The 16,108-nt window shown below is 30.9% G+C and overlaps 1 protein-coding gene across 1 annotated transcript in view; it reads right to left on the bottom strand.

The window, feature by feature from the left end:
• Positions 1–2,310: 2,310 nt before the first annotated feature.
• The window catches only part of LOC126749006 (steroid receptor seven-up, isoforms B/C), a 59,043-nt gene continuing 45,245 nt past the window's right edge, over positions 2,311–16,108 (bottom strand). Inside the window, exon 6 of the mRNA XM_050458604.1 lies at positions 2,311–4,556. Within this exon, the coding sequence (XP_050314561.1) occupies positions 4,291–4,556 (266 nt within the window). The 3' untranslated portion in view covers positions 2,311–4,290. The remainder of the gene's footprint in view (positions 4,557–16,108) is intronic.

Genomic DNA, 16,108 nt, shown 5'->3' with positions numbered 1-16,108 from the left:
AAATCTAAATATTGTAATACTAAATAATCTAATTCTAAATAATGAAAAAAAATGAATTTATTGCTATTAAACATCACAATAAATGTTCAAAATGCGAACCACCTGCCCTAATACACATTCGGCAACGGCGGATGAAATTACTTTTTATGTGCCGAAAGGCTCTATCATTGTTGGTAATAACGTTGGCTGCTTGTCTTATTTTTGTTTGCAGTTCTACTTCAGTCTGGCTTTCATTGATAAAAACATCTTTGAAATATCCCCATAAAAAAAAGTCTAAGGGGTTCAGGTCAGGCGAACGTGACGGCCATTTAATGGTTTCTCCCCTTCCAATCCATCGATTATTAAAAGTAGTAAGTAGTATCAAGATGTTGCTTCAGGATTCAGGCAAAGTGAGCAGCAGCTCCGTCGTGTTGCAGCCACATGTCTCGCCGTGTTGCTACAGATACGTCTTCAAGTAAATCGTTCTAGTTAACTTGCAAGAAATGTAAATAATTTTCTTAATAATAATAAAGTCTTCCTGGTAGCTCGAATGGTCCAATTAATTTGCCTTCAATGATCCCTGCCCATAGATTGACTGAAAACTGATGCTGAAAACGATCATTTCTCACTATATTAGGATTAACATAGTCCCAATAATGCAAATTGTGTATATTAAATATCCCTGTTCTTTTAAAACTGCTTTCGTCACTCCACAAAATGTTTAAAAAAAAATTAGAGTCTTCTCTATTACGCTGCAGCATTTCCCGACAAAACTGAATCCTTTTTTCATAATCAGTGGGCAGAAGTGCTTAAACACGTTGCACATGATAAGGATATAACAGATTTCTTTGTAAGACTCGATGAACTGTGGATTTGGGAAGTCCCGAACGTCTTGCTATGCGACGAACACTTGGTGTTGGATTTTCTGTTGCAAATTCCATAATATCATCTTCATCGTTATCATTTCTAGGTCTTCCTACTCTCCGTGGCTGACCAGGAATGATGCCTTCCAAGTAACTCTGATGCACATTTATGAAAACTCTATGGTCAGGATAGCGATTTCGACCGGGAAAGCGTCTTTCATATTCTCGGGCAGCAGCTCGAGCATTTCCATCACAAAGCCCATAAACATAGTGCATTTCTGCATATTCGTGGGAACTATAAGCCATTTGTGAAGATTTACTTGTAATAGTAGCCAAGGAGTTAAAACACGAAAAACTCCGAAAATAGAAACAGCAAACAGTCTAAGTATAAGAAATAAAGCCTAATTTGTTGAAAAACCAGAAAGAAACTAACTACATTCGCGACAGGGAAACGGTATGTTGATCTTAAAAATTATTTGAAAAAGAATGTTTAGTTTTCTTATCATAAATATTTGACCGTAAAGAATCTGCATAAATAAAGCAACTTTTTCTGATAGCTGTTTATTTTTGGTCGAACACGTGCTTTGTAGCAGCATCAATTCAAACGCACAAATGTGTATGTAAAACTTAAACGGTTTGCGAAATTATCATTTTCTAAGTAGTGACAGAGGCAATTGTTTTGCATGCAATTATTACCCATGAAAAAGTACACTATTTAAGGCAACATTCATAACAATTACCACGAAAAATACGTGAGGATATTCTTTCTATGAGTTCTTTACAGAATTGATGACACTATTTTTATAAAAAATAGAAAAACGGTAATAAATGTAAACCATCAACAATCGAATAATAGTATATGGGGCTTTTTTGATTGCTACTGACCTCCTCTATCGCCTCCTTTCGTTTGGACGTCTACTTTTGGGACACCCTGTATATATATGCATTTCTCATCTTATACTCATTCAGTCAAACTTGCTATTATAAATTTTATATTATACACCTCTTCCTTTTTTAAGGTCTAATTGTCAATTTATGACGAAACTATTTTCTATCCACCTTCTAAAATAAAATTGCCATCTTCAAGTAGACATTAACTTTATATAAACAAAATAATCTTTTAAAACAAGTAGAGTACAAGTTCTTTATTATTATCTCTTAAAAGTCTACTTCACTATTTTCCTTGTATTTTAGGTAAGTATTTTCCTTTTGTTTTATTAGCTAGGATTTTGGCGGTAAAAACCCAATCCAGATTAAAAGTGACAGGCTCTTAAGGACCAAATTGTCAGATGTCACCGCAGCAAAGGGCTTCCCTTCCCTATAAATTTATACGAATTGAAGAAATGTGTTTTTTTTAGCTTGTCCTCGGAGAGCATTTTTTTATTGACACGCCCTTTTATTACTTTCTTGTATTCGCTAGAAATACAATTTAATAGGGCCTCAGTTAAGGGGAATAAAATATCACGTAATTAATACAATCTTTTATTTTTATAGGTACTATTTTGTTAATATTTATGCTATGTACATGGTTTTGTTTATCAAATATAAAAGTCATAAAAAAAATTCTTGTGACACAAACGAATCATATTTGGCACTGTTTTAAAACTACTATTGTGTTAAATTTGTTTTCACAGTTCTTTGTCGAATTACATTGTAGGCGACATATCGAGCAAATGTTACAATTAAGTTTGTTTTTCCATTGAAATTGCACTATCTGTAACTAATATTATCAATAATATTTCTTACATAATATAAAGGAAAAAATCTTAAAAAATATTGTATAAAATGTGATTCAAAGTTGCAAAAAAATAAAACGCAAGAGTACGTGCACAAAAATTGGCCTTTCAAGCCGGAACAAAATAAGTACGTATATGCATTATGCTGTAACGACCAACACATCTTAATTTATAATCAAGTAAGATTAAACATAGTTAAAAAACACTGGCCACCAAAATGTTGACATTCACTTACACCTACATAATATAGCTTTTGTTTACAATAACAATACATAAGAATATAAATAACAACAATAATAAAACAACTTTACAAAACAATATATTAATGGGTATTTGATTTAAATTACCCTTTACTTTCAGCCCTTATATGATGCTTTCCTGAAAAGTAGAAGGGGTAACCAGTAAAGATAGGTTACGTAGTCGTAACATTATAATAGTATACCAAGAGTTAATCTATTAGATAATACCAGTTATAGCTTAGACTAGATGGTTTTGTACGATTTAGTACATTTAACCCGCTTTATTATAGCCTCATCAAATATATGTCCTGTGATGACTAGAATAATTAAACAGCGTATTTATTTTGTTTGAATTTTCTATTTCAACAAATTATTTGTCATAGATTTTTAGATCTATTGGATATACAGTTCCGTTAACTTGTTACTATTTATATTGAATAAGCCAGTTAATTACAATAACTTAAGTAATATAAGTTTTACAAAACTTAGATTTCGGAGGAAAACCCTAATTATAGAAAATTTGAAGTAATTTAAATAGAATTTGTTGGTTCCAATTTTTTGTTAATCTAATAGATAATATTTTTATTTCAGTATTTTTACTTACAAATATCAATCTACTTATATTTTCTTGTTTTTAAAAAATAAGTTATCGAAAAGGCAATATAGATTACGAAATTATAACGTTTATGCTAAAATTATGATTAATGATTCTACTACTCCTAGAAGAGTAGGGAAAATCAAAGAATTTATACATTCAAATGATAAAATATATTAAATCGAGCAGCCCTTTCGGCTTTAGGCAATTTTAAGTGCCAATTACATTAAATACAAACAATTTATCTAATTTTACTTAATATTCAGTTTTGCCCCAAACGACAATATAAGTGTGTTAATAAGCTATAACTGATATTAGGCTTTTTTGATAGTTTAAACTTAAATGGAGAAAATGAATGATTAAAACAAATAAAAATTAATTTTGGCACAACTTATTTATATGAAATAATGGCAAGATATTTAATGATAATTAAGATATTTAATCACTTTCCAAACTGTGGAATACTTAATCAAATTTATTATCTAATCTATATTTAATGGCTTTTTATAATATTCTACCTGTAGGAAACTACTTATTTACAGATTTTGTACATATTGTATGTTTTGTCCAAATTAATTCACACTAGATATCTTTATTTTTTTGAAATAAGAATATATATTAGCTCCCACCTTCAAAAGGGGCTAAACGATTTTCTTTGTTAGTAATTTCATTGTGATATAAAGGAACATTGATTTCATTCTGAGTCTCAGCTTAGTCGATTAAATATTTGAAGATTAAGACTCCAATAACTATATTCTGATATGTGAGTCTTTTGTTCACACCATCTGCTACCGGGATTGTCTTTTTCAATACATATATAACAAATAACTTTAACATATAAAAATGATTGACTAGTGAAACTAGTACAATTTTAAATATCACATATACGGCCATGAAAACGAACTACCCGATAAGAGCATATCTCTTATTAGCGTTTCAATTGGCGTCTTGCCCACTAGTCGGACAAAAAATAATTGCTCAATTACTGCAGAACTAACAGTTCGTAAGCTAGGTAACCTTAAAAGTAATTTGCCAAACCGGGTTGGCTGATTTGGATACTGCGTCCTACAATATTCTTCTAAAGCACATTGCGATTTTTCTTGAATTGATTCTATATGAGCGACGTCACTTAAGCCACATGCATCTGAAATAAAAGAAAAATATTAACTAAAAAAATGAAATTATCAAATATTATTAAATTTAATTTTAGTACAGCTAGTATGGAGATAAGATCTAGAAACTAATTCCATATTACGTTGATTAATACTTAAGTTAAATAAAAAGTTTATGCTCTTTATGTATGTATATGTCCTTAGGTTTATGGGAGCTTTTATCAATCGCTTTCAGAAAAACTATTTAATTAAATACCTAATTAAGTAGTTTTGAGCTTTGGCGGTCGTTCATAATTCCGAATATACCTAAGCCTAAAAATATACAGGGTGTCCCAAAATTACATCGCAATATTTTACCAGCCGCATCTTTGTCTAAAAATATGACAAAAACTTCATATAGAGGAATCTTGAAATGTGAATCGTTTTCATGTTACAGGGTGTTTTATAATTCCTATTGAAGATGGTTTTTTGTTAATATTTTCGAAACGCCTGGTCGTTATTTTTCAAAATTTTTATCGTATACTACTGTTATTGTTACTAACTGATTTTATAACATTTTATGCTAAAATTTATACAGGGTCGATTAAAATTAGTGGTCAGCAAGGTTAAAAATGTCAAAACTTTTTTTCCTGCTACTTTCAAATAATTTTGGTAATAAAATCGAAAAGAATCAATATTTTTAATTAAAAAAGGTGCTCTTGTCTTATTTCGATAGGAGCGCCCGTTTTTGAAATAATCAGAAATGAATGTTTTGCAACCTACACCCATAAATTATTTTTGATCACGTTTAATAAAATTAAAAGGTATGTTACAAATCATTAGGTATAATGACATACATGACATAAGATTATTAGAAATACTTAATTTAAGATCGAAAACTTTTTTCATTATTTAAAATTTTAGTTCAAAATTGTAAATAATGTGTAAATATTTGATAAAAATTTAAACATTTAACTTATTAGCTAAGAAAAAAAAAACTGAAAATACCAAACAAAACAAAGAAAAGCAAACATATTATAACAAATGTTCGAAGTGGTTGCCATTTTGTTGGTGACATAATCTTGCCCTACGCCTTGGTATATCGATAAAATAGTTGCAGCAAAAAAGTTAAGAGCATGTTATTGCGCGAGTAGCCCTTAAAATAGACAATGGATTTTCCCTTATGGTTAGTGAGATAATTAATCCTCTGAAATAATTCTTCACGGGTATTAATTTCTACAGCATATACCAATTCGTTTAAATGACCCCATAAATAGTAATCTACTGATGTTAGATCTGGAGATCGAGGAGGCCAATTTATAGGACCACCTTGACCAATCCAACTTTCAGCAAAATGGATATCCATCCACTGACGAAAATTACGTCCAAAATGAGCAGGCGCTCCGTCGTGCCAAATTAATAAATTATGTCGTATGTCAAAAGGAACGTCTTCCAAAAGCTGCCCAAGATTATGTTCCAGCATATTTAAATAGTTTTCAGAGGTAAGATGGTTGGGTAGCTTTATCGGGCCAATAAGTTGGTCCCCGATTAATCCCGCTCACAAATTTAGTGAAAACCTCCTCTGAAAGTTGGTACGCTATACCGCCCAAACATGCATATTAAACGAACCATTTCTAGTGAAGGTAGCTTCGTCAGTCCATAAAATAAAAGGGATTAAGTTTTTTTGGTTGTTAATTGTCCATTTACAAAATTGGACCCTCAGCGCAAAATCATCTCGTACCAACTCTTGAACTCTTTGGTAGTGATAGGGATGTAGTAAGCCTTGCATTCTCTATGCCTGCAGTATTTTTTTTTAATAATTACTATTGAGCGGGGGATATGTGTGGCTCGTGACACTGTTCTGATGCTTGTTTGATTTTCTTCGAAATAGTTTAAGACGTTTTCCAAGTTATGATTTGCTTATGGCCTGCCTTGTCTACGAGCTCTTCGAAAACTTCCATTTTCACATAAGTTACGGTGGATGTGAACAAAAACTTGTCGATCTGGAATTCGTCTGAGGGAAAATCTTCGGCGATACTTACGGGCAGCAGCTAGCGAGCTGCGAATACACAAACAATACTTCGTAAATCTATCCATAGTTTTAAAGAAATAATTTACACAAAGATCTATTTTTTTTAATGCCAATCAAAACGTCAAACAAAATTTAAGCAATAAACAAATTGTCAACAAGCACTGCCAACTACTATTTTTTATTTTATACATAACTTTCAATACCACGAAATGATTTACTTCAAACTTATTAATTATTTTTCTTGAAACCGGAGGCTTCTAACGAAATAAGACAAGAATACCTTTTTTATGTAAAATTGCTGTCTGTTTTTAATTTTACTATCCAAATAATTAAAAAGTAACCAGAAAAAAAGTTATGACATTTTTATTTTTGATGACCACTAATTTTAGACGACCCTGTATAAATTTTAGCATAAAATGTTATAACATCAGTTAGCAAAAATAACAGTAGTATACGATAAAAATTTCAAAAAACAACGACCAGGCTTTTCAAAAATATTAACAAAAAACCATCTTCAAAAGGAAAACGATTCACTTTTCAAGATTCCTATATATGAAGTTTTTGTCTTATTTTTAGACAAAGATGCGGCTGGTAAAATATTGCGATGGAATTTCGGGACACCCTGTATATGTATATGTGATAGTATGCACGTGGTTATCCGTATAATAAATTTTTATAAACATATTGTCTATATTCAATTGTTTCATCTATGAGCAGTAAATTATATGCTGTCTTAGTGCATTTTGTACTTGCAGTAAATGTAATAGTGGGGAAGTAGTTCATTAGTTTTCTTATTTTCTGATACTATATAATTTTGATGTTGCTGAGGTTTTCTTCAGTCGACTTCATGTGAGGTGTCTTTCTACTTTCTAAAGTTATGTGACCCGATATTGTTTTTAAAATCTATACTGATAAAATCAAGAAAATTTTGTCGTGGTCTAGTAAACTACGTTCTCTGTTTTATACGAGTCAATTTGTCCATTCGCTTCATCTTAATCTAGCCTTTTTAAAATAGCACTCATATCAAATATATTTTGCAGAAACTATCTGTCATAGGCATTTCTCAATAGTGTAACACCACAGTAATATTGTATTCACCTATGGAGTCTACAGTTTAACAAAAAGTTATAAAATTGGTTTAAAAAATTCATGTCCCTTATCATTCTGTAAAAATATCAATTTTCTCCTAAGTGGTAATGATAAAACTAATTAGCCATGAACGAACCCAGTAACATCTCTCATAGTCTGTCATTTATTTTCTGTAAATATTGGTAGAAGAATTTAAATTAAAAAATTAAAAATTTAAAGCATTGTCTACTTCTCATTATAATATAGCCGATTAAAAATAAAATTCCTACGCCCAATCTATTTATATAATCGCACAAACTATGCAATGTGATTAATTTCTGCATAGGATATAATCCGCTTTTTGTTATGCACCCTATATATTGAGGATACATCTTCAAGGGTAACCGCTAGTACAGCTACTGATTTGGCTTTTACACCCCAATAAAAATTATATGTATAACCGCCCATACGTCGAACCGACGCGACGCGTAAATTCCCTTCGGGATTTTATTGTTTTCTTTAAATTAACTTTTCTATTGTTTAGATGCTTCAGCTAGATATTGTCAAAATGTGGCTGTATTTCTTTTAATTTATTTATTGAAAAGCCAAAATCCAACCATTTTTGTTGCAATTAATTCTGACCATTGATCAAAAGGTTACATCTTACGTTAAAAGAGATAAATCAAATTATCACTTGCTAGCAGGGAAACCCCAGCTAACAAACGGAGCAAGGGTTGCCCTTAGATAAGATATCAATTTTCATGATCTCGAGTCCCTATTTTAGGTTTTGCCCAATAAATAAGTACAATAATATCGGAATACTCCAGAGCTTCTTAAACCCGACTAACGAGCTCGAAGAGAACAATAATAGTTTAAGATATATTTTTCAAAAATACATAATTATTATTTAAATTTCAATATTATCTTAAAGTCTTTTTCCGGTAGGTTAAGGGCCGACACTGAACCGAAAAATTGAATTAAAACGGAATCCGATAAGCGGTCTTCATAAAACTGTAGTAAAATATTTTTAATTGAGCCCTTATTATGCACATTAACAAAAAATTAAACGACAAAGTATCAGCAACAAAACAACAGCTACATACAATAGTAGCTAATAGGCAAATAAAAATTATAAATAATGTAAGTTGGCACAGTTTTAGGTAAACGTAGCGCATGTGGGTGGACTACATTGAAAAGGCGTACCGCTAAAACCGCACGACGACTAGCAATGCCATTGTTGTCGAGCTATTAGCAAGGATTTATAGCAATCGTAACGCAGTCGAACCTTGTCCGGTCTTTTCCCAACTCTATATTAGGCAGACTTTTAAAGCACCCCAATATAACTGTTAAAACTATTTTTGTCCAGATTTTCATTTAAATAAAATATAGCACTTAGTAAACCTTGTCACTTGTCAATGTAAATCATGGTTATTTTAACGAGAAATTGTGTTTAAAGTGTAATGGTTAAATACACTTTTGGATTTGGAAGATCAGTTTTATTAGTTTTTTTAATAGTTTTAGCAGTAGGTTATTTTAAACTTGACTCAATCTTAATATTTGTAAGACATCTGAAGAATTAAATATTGATAAATAATATTATATGACAATGTCTGGAGCAGTTTTTTAATGGGCATCCTGGTTTTATCAAAAATATAGAAAATCATTTCAAGAATTAAATATTTCTATAATTGTTAAAAATAACAATTATAGAAAATGTAAATATAGGCTTTAATACTTGGATCTTTTATACCTTAGTACAATATTTAATTATATTATGGATTAGATGATTTAAACGACATGGAAATCACACATCACTCCAAAGCTACTGAAGGCTATGTAGTTAAACTGGGAGATAAATCTAAAAAATTAGGCTATTAGAAAATGAAATCCGGTTTAATTGCGCAAGGAAATCAGGCCATTCCAAGCATCTCTGTGCATTACTGGAGCCATGTTGTTGTAGTCAGAGTTGTCCTGACACTAGCACTGGAGATGCTAATGCATCGATCTAAGGTATCATATATATAAGCAGAAAAAATATTAGCTCAAAAAAGCCTCATAAGAGTCTTATAAAAGTGGACAAAAATAGGCTGGGCCCTGGAAAATAGAGGAAAGAGACCTTGAAAACACTTACAAGTCTGAATTTACTGCTAACCGTCTGAGCCACAATAAAACAGTTGTAAGGATAATAGTAGGTCTTCTCACAAGCCACTAAGCAAGCACCTGTAAGTAATAAATATCTCAAAAAAACTTCTTAGTAAGCTAAGCCAGGAGGAAGAAGAAAACGCATGCATGTATGGTGCAATTATGAACTGCTAGCATACAGGACTTAGGAGCAAGAATGAAGTAGATATTAGCAGGTGTTATGCCTTGGAGTTTAATTTAAGAGACATGCTTAGCCAAACCAATTCAGTAAATTTTTTAACTAAAATTAAACAAGTTGGAGAAAACCAAGATATCAAAACACTTCTTAAGGTTGATAAAAATAAGTTCGAATTAAAAACATAACCAGCCTTTCCTAACTAGGGTCTTAAACTACCAAAGTTATATTAAAAACGTATCAACAATTTTGTGTGAACAATTACTAGTACATGCGCATTAATAACTTTTAAATAAAGGGTCAGATCCATAAAGACCGCCCGTATATAATGTCGGTTTATAATGAATTTAAGCGAAGGAGCGAATTAAATAGGGAAAACGAATGTATTCACCGTTGCCGGTGTTAGAGAGATAAAACTAAGGCCGTGACACAAAATGAAAGAGTCGAGTAGAGGATGGACCTGAACTAGATAATAGCCGGCCATGGCATGCGGGCACAATGGTGACCGCAGCCAGAATACAATTTTAACAATGTATTTGTTTATCCCGACCGGCCGATCGACCGTTATCTTTATAATGAAAGTGCAAGACAATACATTTATTGTGACAACGGCACGAATCTTCACGCCTTGAACTTGCACGAATAACAATTCAACTTTGGGAATAAGGAACATTTGGTTCGTGTTGCAAAACAATATTTATACCTATGCGATAGTTTAACATAGACTGTTATAAATTGTCTTTAATTCGTAATATGATATTTAAGAATGATACATTTTGTATAAAGAAAAATAATTGCTAAAATTGTACAATCTGTTGTAGTCACTGAGAGGAAAATACAATATGCAGTTTTTGGGGAAACGCAATTCAAGTTTCCTTTTCTGGGTTATAAATCGCATCATATACCACAATAAACTGCGGGGCATATTATATTGGGAGCGTAATGCAATATAAGTGTTACACCCAGGGAGATATGGAAATCGAATAAAGTGCCGAATCCACTTTTATTTCTTTTTTTTCCGGTTGGCATAGCAGACCATGCAGCTCCGTATAGTGAGTGATATTTTCCGAATCTATTTGACATTTAAAAAGATTCGGCACAATGTGATTTTTACCTCTGCTCTGATCCCCAAAAGGTCGCCTGGGGTTAATTATTATCGTTTACGGCCCTAAAGGGAAAACTTATGCCTTAATATTATAGTATGTATAACCTTTCTGTAGGTCAATTCATTTTACTTTATCAGGGGTAGTTTAGAATGTGTACTTTAAAAAAACCGCCTCGCTATTTTGTTAATATGAAATATTCAAAATAGAATATATTAAAAAGTACACAAATTTACTACTTTAATGAACTCTATAGCTTTATAATGGGATTCGATAATGTATGTGAATGTGCAATAATGCAATTTAATCAATCCATGCTGAGTCGGTTCCGCCCATTAACATCGGGAATCGAGGTATTATAATATGTTGTACCGCTTGGAAGGGCGAGATATTGGCATATTTAAGAAAAGAAATATAGCAAGATACTGGCAATTAAAGATAATTCGATTTTTTAAAAACCTTAGAAAACCCTGGGTTACTGGAGTTCTACAGGGTCAAATAATGAATCAATTTAAAAAAAAAAAACGTAATTCAAGAAATTACGTAGAATATTAATTATTAAAACATCACATTTTTTCTAAAAGTTTCACAACGCGAATAAATAATTAACGTTAAAATTTAAAAAAAATATTTAATTCTTTAAATTTACATAAGTACGTACAAAATTTATATTTATATTTTCTTTTACGAATCTTGATTTTGTTGTTTTTAATTTGATACTGGAAAAATTCGGGTCTGGAGAGAGACATATAGACATAGGCTCTCTTTTGTTGTTGAACCTGCTTGGGAGGATTTGCCTCAAGAACTTATTATTAATGTAATTTTACGTATCTCTAGGTAATGTCAAAATGTCATTTAACTTTCTTTTTATTGATACTATTATTTTGGAAATGTGAACTATATTACAAATTTTTTAATTTCTTAAGATTTTTTTTAATGTAACCCTGATAAATTACAAAACTAAATTCACACACAACTGTTCACATTTTTAAGAATCAGATTGTTGCCCATCTGGATGGCCCAGCTTGGGCATGCAAACCCCGTACCACCCTTTGCAGGAGGTACAAGAGAAACTACCCCCACTATCTTCTCCGGGAGTTTATGAGATTAGGTGTAAAGAGTGCCCTGCAGTGTACGTCGGCCAGTCTGGTAGGAAGATTTATACTAGGATTAGTGAACACAAGGCCCAATATAATAAATTTAAAAATACCGATATCACAGTCACCAGATCGGCTTTTGCTAATCACCTCCTCGACTCCAAACATAATTTTCCTGACAGCCAAAATATAAAAATACTTCATCAGTAGAATCTAGTAAAAAATTAGACTTGTTGGAGACAATGGAAATTAGTAAAGCTTTTAAAAGCCCAGATCTGTCCTGTGTTAATGAAAGGTTTGAATTTGATGGCCACCTAGTTTTTAATAACCTTAAATAGATCTAGACTCAAATGATGGTTAGATTTCTGAAATGTATAAGGTGATTTGATTGTTTAGTTGAGTTCTTTGTACATAGATAGTGCCACTTTATTGTAAGCTTTGTTTATTTATATGTTAGGTGTTTTGTGTATGTTATGGTAAGTTTTTGTTGAATTTTCCTTTTTTCAGGTTACATCATTTAATTATTATTTAGGTCTGATGATGCTCTAGTCGAGCGAAACATGTAACCTTTGTCGTTTTATTAAATGTATTTGTGATGCTGTAGATTTTGAGTTTTTACCTTTTATAAAAGTGTATGATATGCTTAGGACATGCTTTCCAGAGCAGTGTTTTGTTAACTTTCATTTATATTAAAAAGTAACCCTATATTAAAAGTCTTAAGACTAATAAAGTTTTTTACAAGCATTTTAGTTGTTTTCTTAATTAAAACTAATAAATTAATAAATTTCTAATATTAACAGTTTAACAAATAGAAAATCAATTCTTAAAAGTTTTCTTATTTTTATATACATGACATTTGCTTTATTAATAACTATTCAATATTAAAAATTAAATATATTTTTTTATGTAGTGGAAAATAACATATCTAACGATTGGGGATAATAATTTAATACACAGTTGCTCCATATGAAAAACTTTATTTTTTGTTAATGTTGTGCGGACTGGATTTTTAAATTATTTTATCATTTTGCGATTCTACTAATTTAACTTTAAAGCTATAGTAGCAAGAAAATTTATAATATTGCTGTGTTACTTCACGTCAATAAAAAATTAAAATTTTACACCAAATTAGTATAATATTCTTATTTTTTTTCACCTAAACAAACAAGAATCAGATTACAATTTATAGATAGTTACGTAGTTTCTAATCCTCTGGTAATAATTTGGCAGCTGTTAAGTCACCTCTCTGATGTAGATATATATTTTTCAAAAAGAAAAATGTTACGCCCTGCTTAAGAAATTTGATACCGGAAAGTTGAGAAATGCGTGAAATGACTTCTCCGCCTCTTAAACGCACAAAGCCTGAAAATGGTCAATAATACGTTCTATTTAGTACAGATGTTTGTTATTTTGCGGGCCTATTTAAAGGTATGTAGGCGTGTGCTGGTCACAAAAGAATATTATTAAAAGGACCATTTAGCTCATTTAGTAAGACTACACAAAGCGATAGCTGCCCTTACTATGACCGGTTTCGAAAGAAATTTAAAAAACCATAATAATTTATTGTACAACGGTTTTTAGCGGTGAAAAAAAAAATATCAAGAAGACAAAAATGTAAAAAGCTGAATCGTCTAACCCCTTGTTCATTTGCGTTTTAATATCTGGTTTTAAAGCTGCTAAAAGCAAAAAGTTACGCCAAATTGCTTTTATTACTCTCTTATTGGGGTTGAAAGAGTAGCGATACTTATAATTTCAAAACGTTTTATTTTAAGCAAATATCGCTTTTACAAAAAGCATATTTTATCTAAAAAGCATCTTAGAAGTTCGTTTTAAAGTCGAAATGCATAAGTTTAGTTATTAATATAACATTTGCAAATGTCATCGTAGTAACACGCTGCTTACAAGAGTTTCTTTATCTTGCATTCACTTATTTGTACAAATGACGATTTTAGTTAATTTAAGAAAACTACGATTTTATTTTTGAACTAGAAAATGGATATAAATATATAACTAATTTTTAAATTAAGTTGAGGCGGTATTTGAAATAGTGCTTATAAATCAAAGTAGAAATATTTTAGCTTAAATTTAGTTGCACTACTTTACTTATAGTAGTACCGATCAAGCAATGTCCAAGGTCTGCTGATGTTTCATATAATGTTAAATAGCTTAAAATTATTGTATTGGTTATTACCAATAGACCTACTAAAATAATACAGTCTCTCGTTTGCGAGTTTTTGAACTGATGTAGTGGGACTCTGTATGTGGGTTGGTATAAATCCTATTATAAAAAATTGTATTATTTTGATCTTCTGTTCTTAAATATTTCAATTATAACAGTGATTGAATGTATTGCCTATAAAAAATGACCACTGCACACTGACAAAATACTTTGCCACAAAAACTAAAAGGAGAATAAAATAAAGGAACTAAAAAATGATAATTAAGGTATTAAAAGTTATTTTATAAAGTAATTAATATTTTTCAAAACTTTTCTTCAGTTCTTCTATCTTCAAAACTATTTAAATGAGACCCTGATAAACATACAACCGTTCTTATAAATAAATCCACACATTTGAAATGGTATGTAATCTCCCTTTATCGGAATAAAAAAATCAAACAAAATGCGGGCTCTTTCAAGCATGTGTGATCCAAAACTAAATTGAATCAAACAAGAAGAGAAGAAGTCATCATGGGTCGTAAGTGTGACATGCCGTCGACAAGAGGAAAAGATTATTCACCCTTTCTAAACCAATTTTAAGTCGGGAACGGGGGTGGCGGCCCTAAAAATTAAAAGCCGCAGATTTGCACTGTGCTATTATAACAAAACTACCCCTCTTACAATGTGTTCTGATTCATAAAGTATAGAGCTCCCCAACCTTAGTAACCCCATAATAATTATATATCAAGGACTTTTTAAAAATTCGATAATTTTTTTGAATTATTGCTTATTTTAATTTTCTCTATAATTTTATGTTTAAAATGTTTAATTGGATACTATAATATTTTATTTCGTGCCTAAGGGTCGATCTCTAATCCGGTTCAGCCTGTTAAAACGTCCTTGAATAACAAAGAACTTAAGTGCTAACTAATATCGCAGCTGATGTGCTTTTTAAAATCCTTAAAAAATCAATACAAAATGACCTTTAAGAGCTACTTGAAGCATCTATTCTTAATAAGTATTTTCAAAATGCTCATCTAAAGTGATAATAATTTAACCAATATTCTGAAGCCAAAGAAGTAACAATATATTGCGTTTTATTTGTGGTCGAGAAAGACGGGGCGTATAGTTAGTTACATGGCAAGCTTTTTATACGAGGGTGAGGGGACAATCTTTATTATCTAGAAAGTATACGGGGTATCAAATTACAATTGTTTGGACCATAATTTTAGAGGGATGCTTTTTCCTAGTCGTAGAAAGACGTGCCAACTACAAGCCGAATAGTTTTTTTTTGCGGAAAATATAAAAACATTAAAAATTAAAATCTCTCGTATGAAATAGGCTTAATCGTGCAAATGTAAATTTATTATGAGCTTAATTTTAAGCTTAAAATGTAAAAAGGGAGAAACTCGACTGGTTCATATTAACACTTAATAAATCTAAATCTCATTGATGTAGCTAACGATATTACATGCATGGCTTGCTTCAAATCACGGGTTTCGAGTGAGCTGATCTCGATACCGGAATTATTTATGTCAGCACTATTCAGAAATTTAATGCTTCCCTGGATTTTTTACATAGACATGTCTTTTATTATATCCTTTTTGTTTAGCTATGCTCAATTCTTAAATAAATAATAATATAAAATTTGCAAAATAGCTAATTTTGTTACGTTTAAGGTACTTTAAAATTGTATTTGTTTTTATTAAAAAAAAAAGACATCACGAAGAACCACTGGATAGGAATAAGAAGAGAACATTTAAAATATTTTGCTATTTACAGGGTAATCCAAAAATATTGATTTTAATATGCAATTTTGTTGATAGAAAT

The sequence above is a fragment of the Anthonomus grandis genome, chromosome 22 (genome assembly GCF_022605725.1).
Source record: "Anthonomus grandis grandis chromosome 22, icAntGran1.3, whole genome shotgun sequence".
NCBI lineage: Eukaryota > Metazoa > Arthropoda > Insecta > Coleoptera > Curculionidae > Anthonomus > Anthonomus grandis.
Note: the sequence above shows the minus strand (reverse complement) of the source record. Positions and strands in the feature narration are given on the sequence as shown.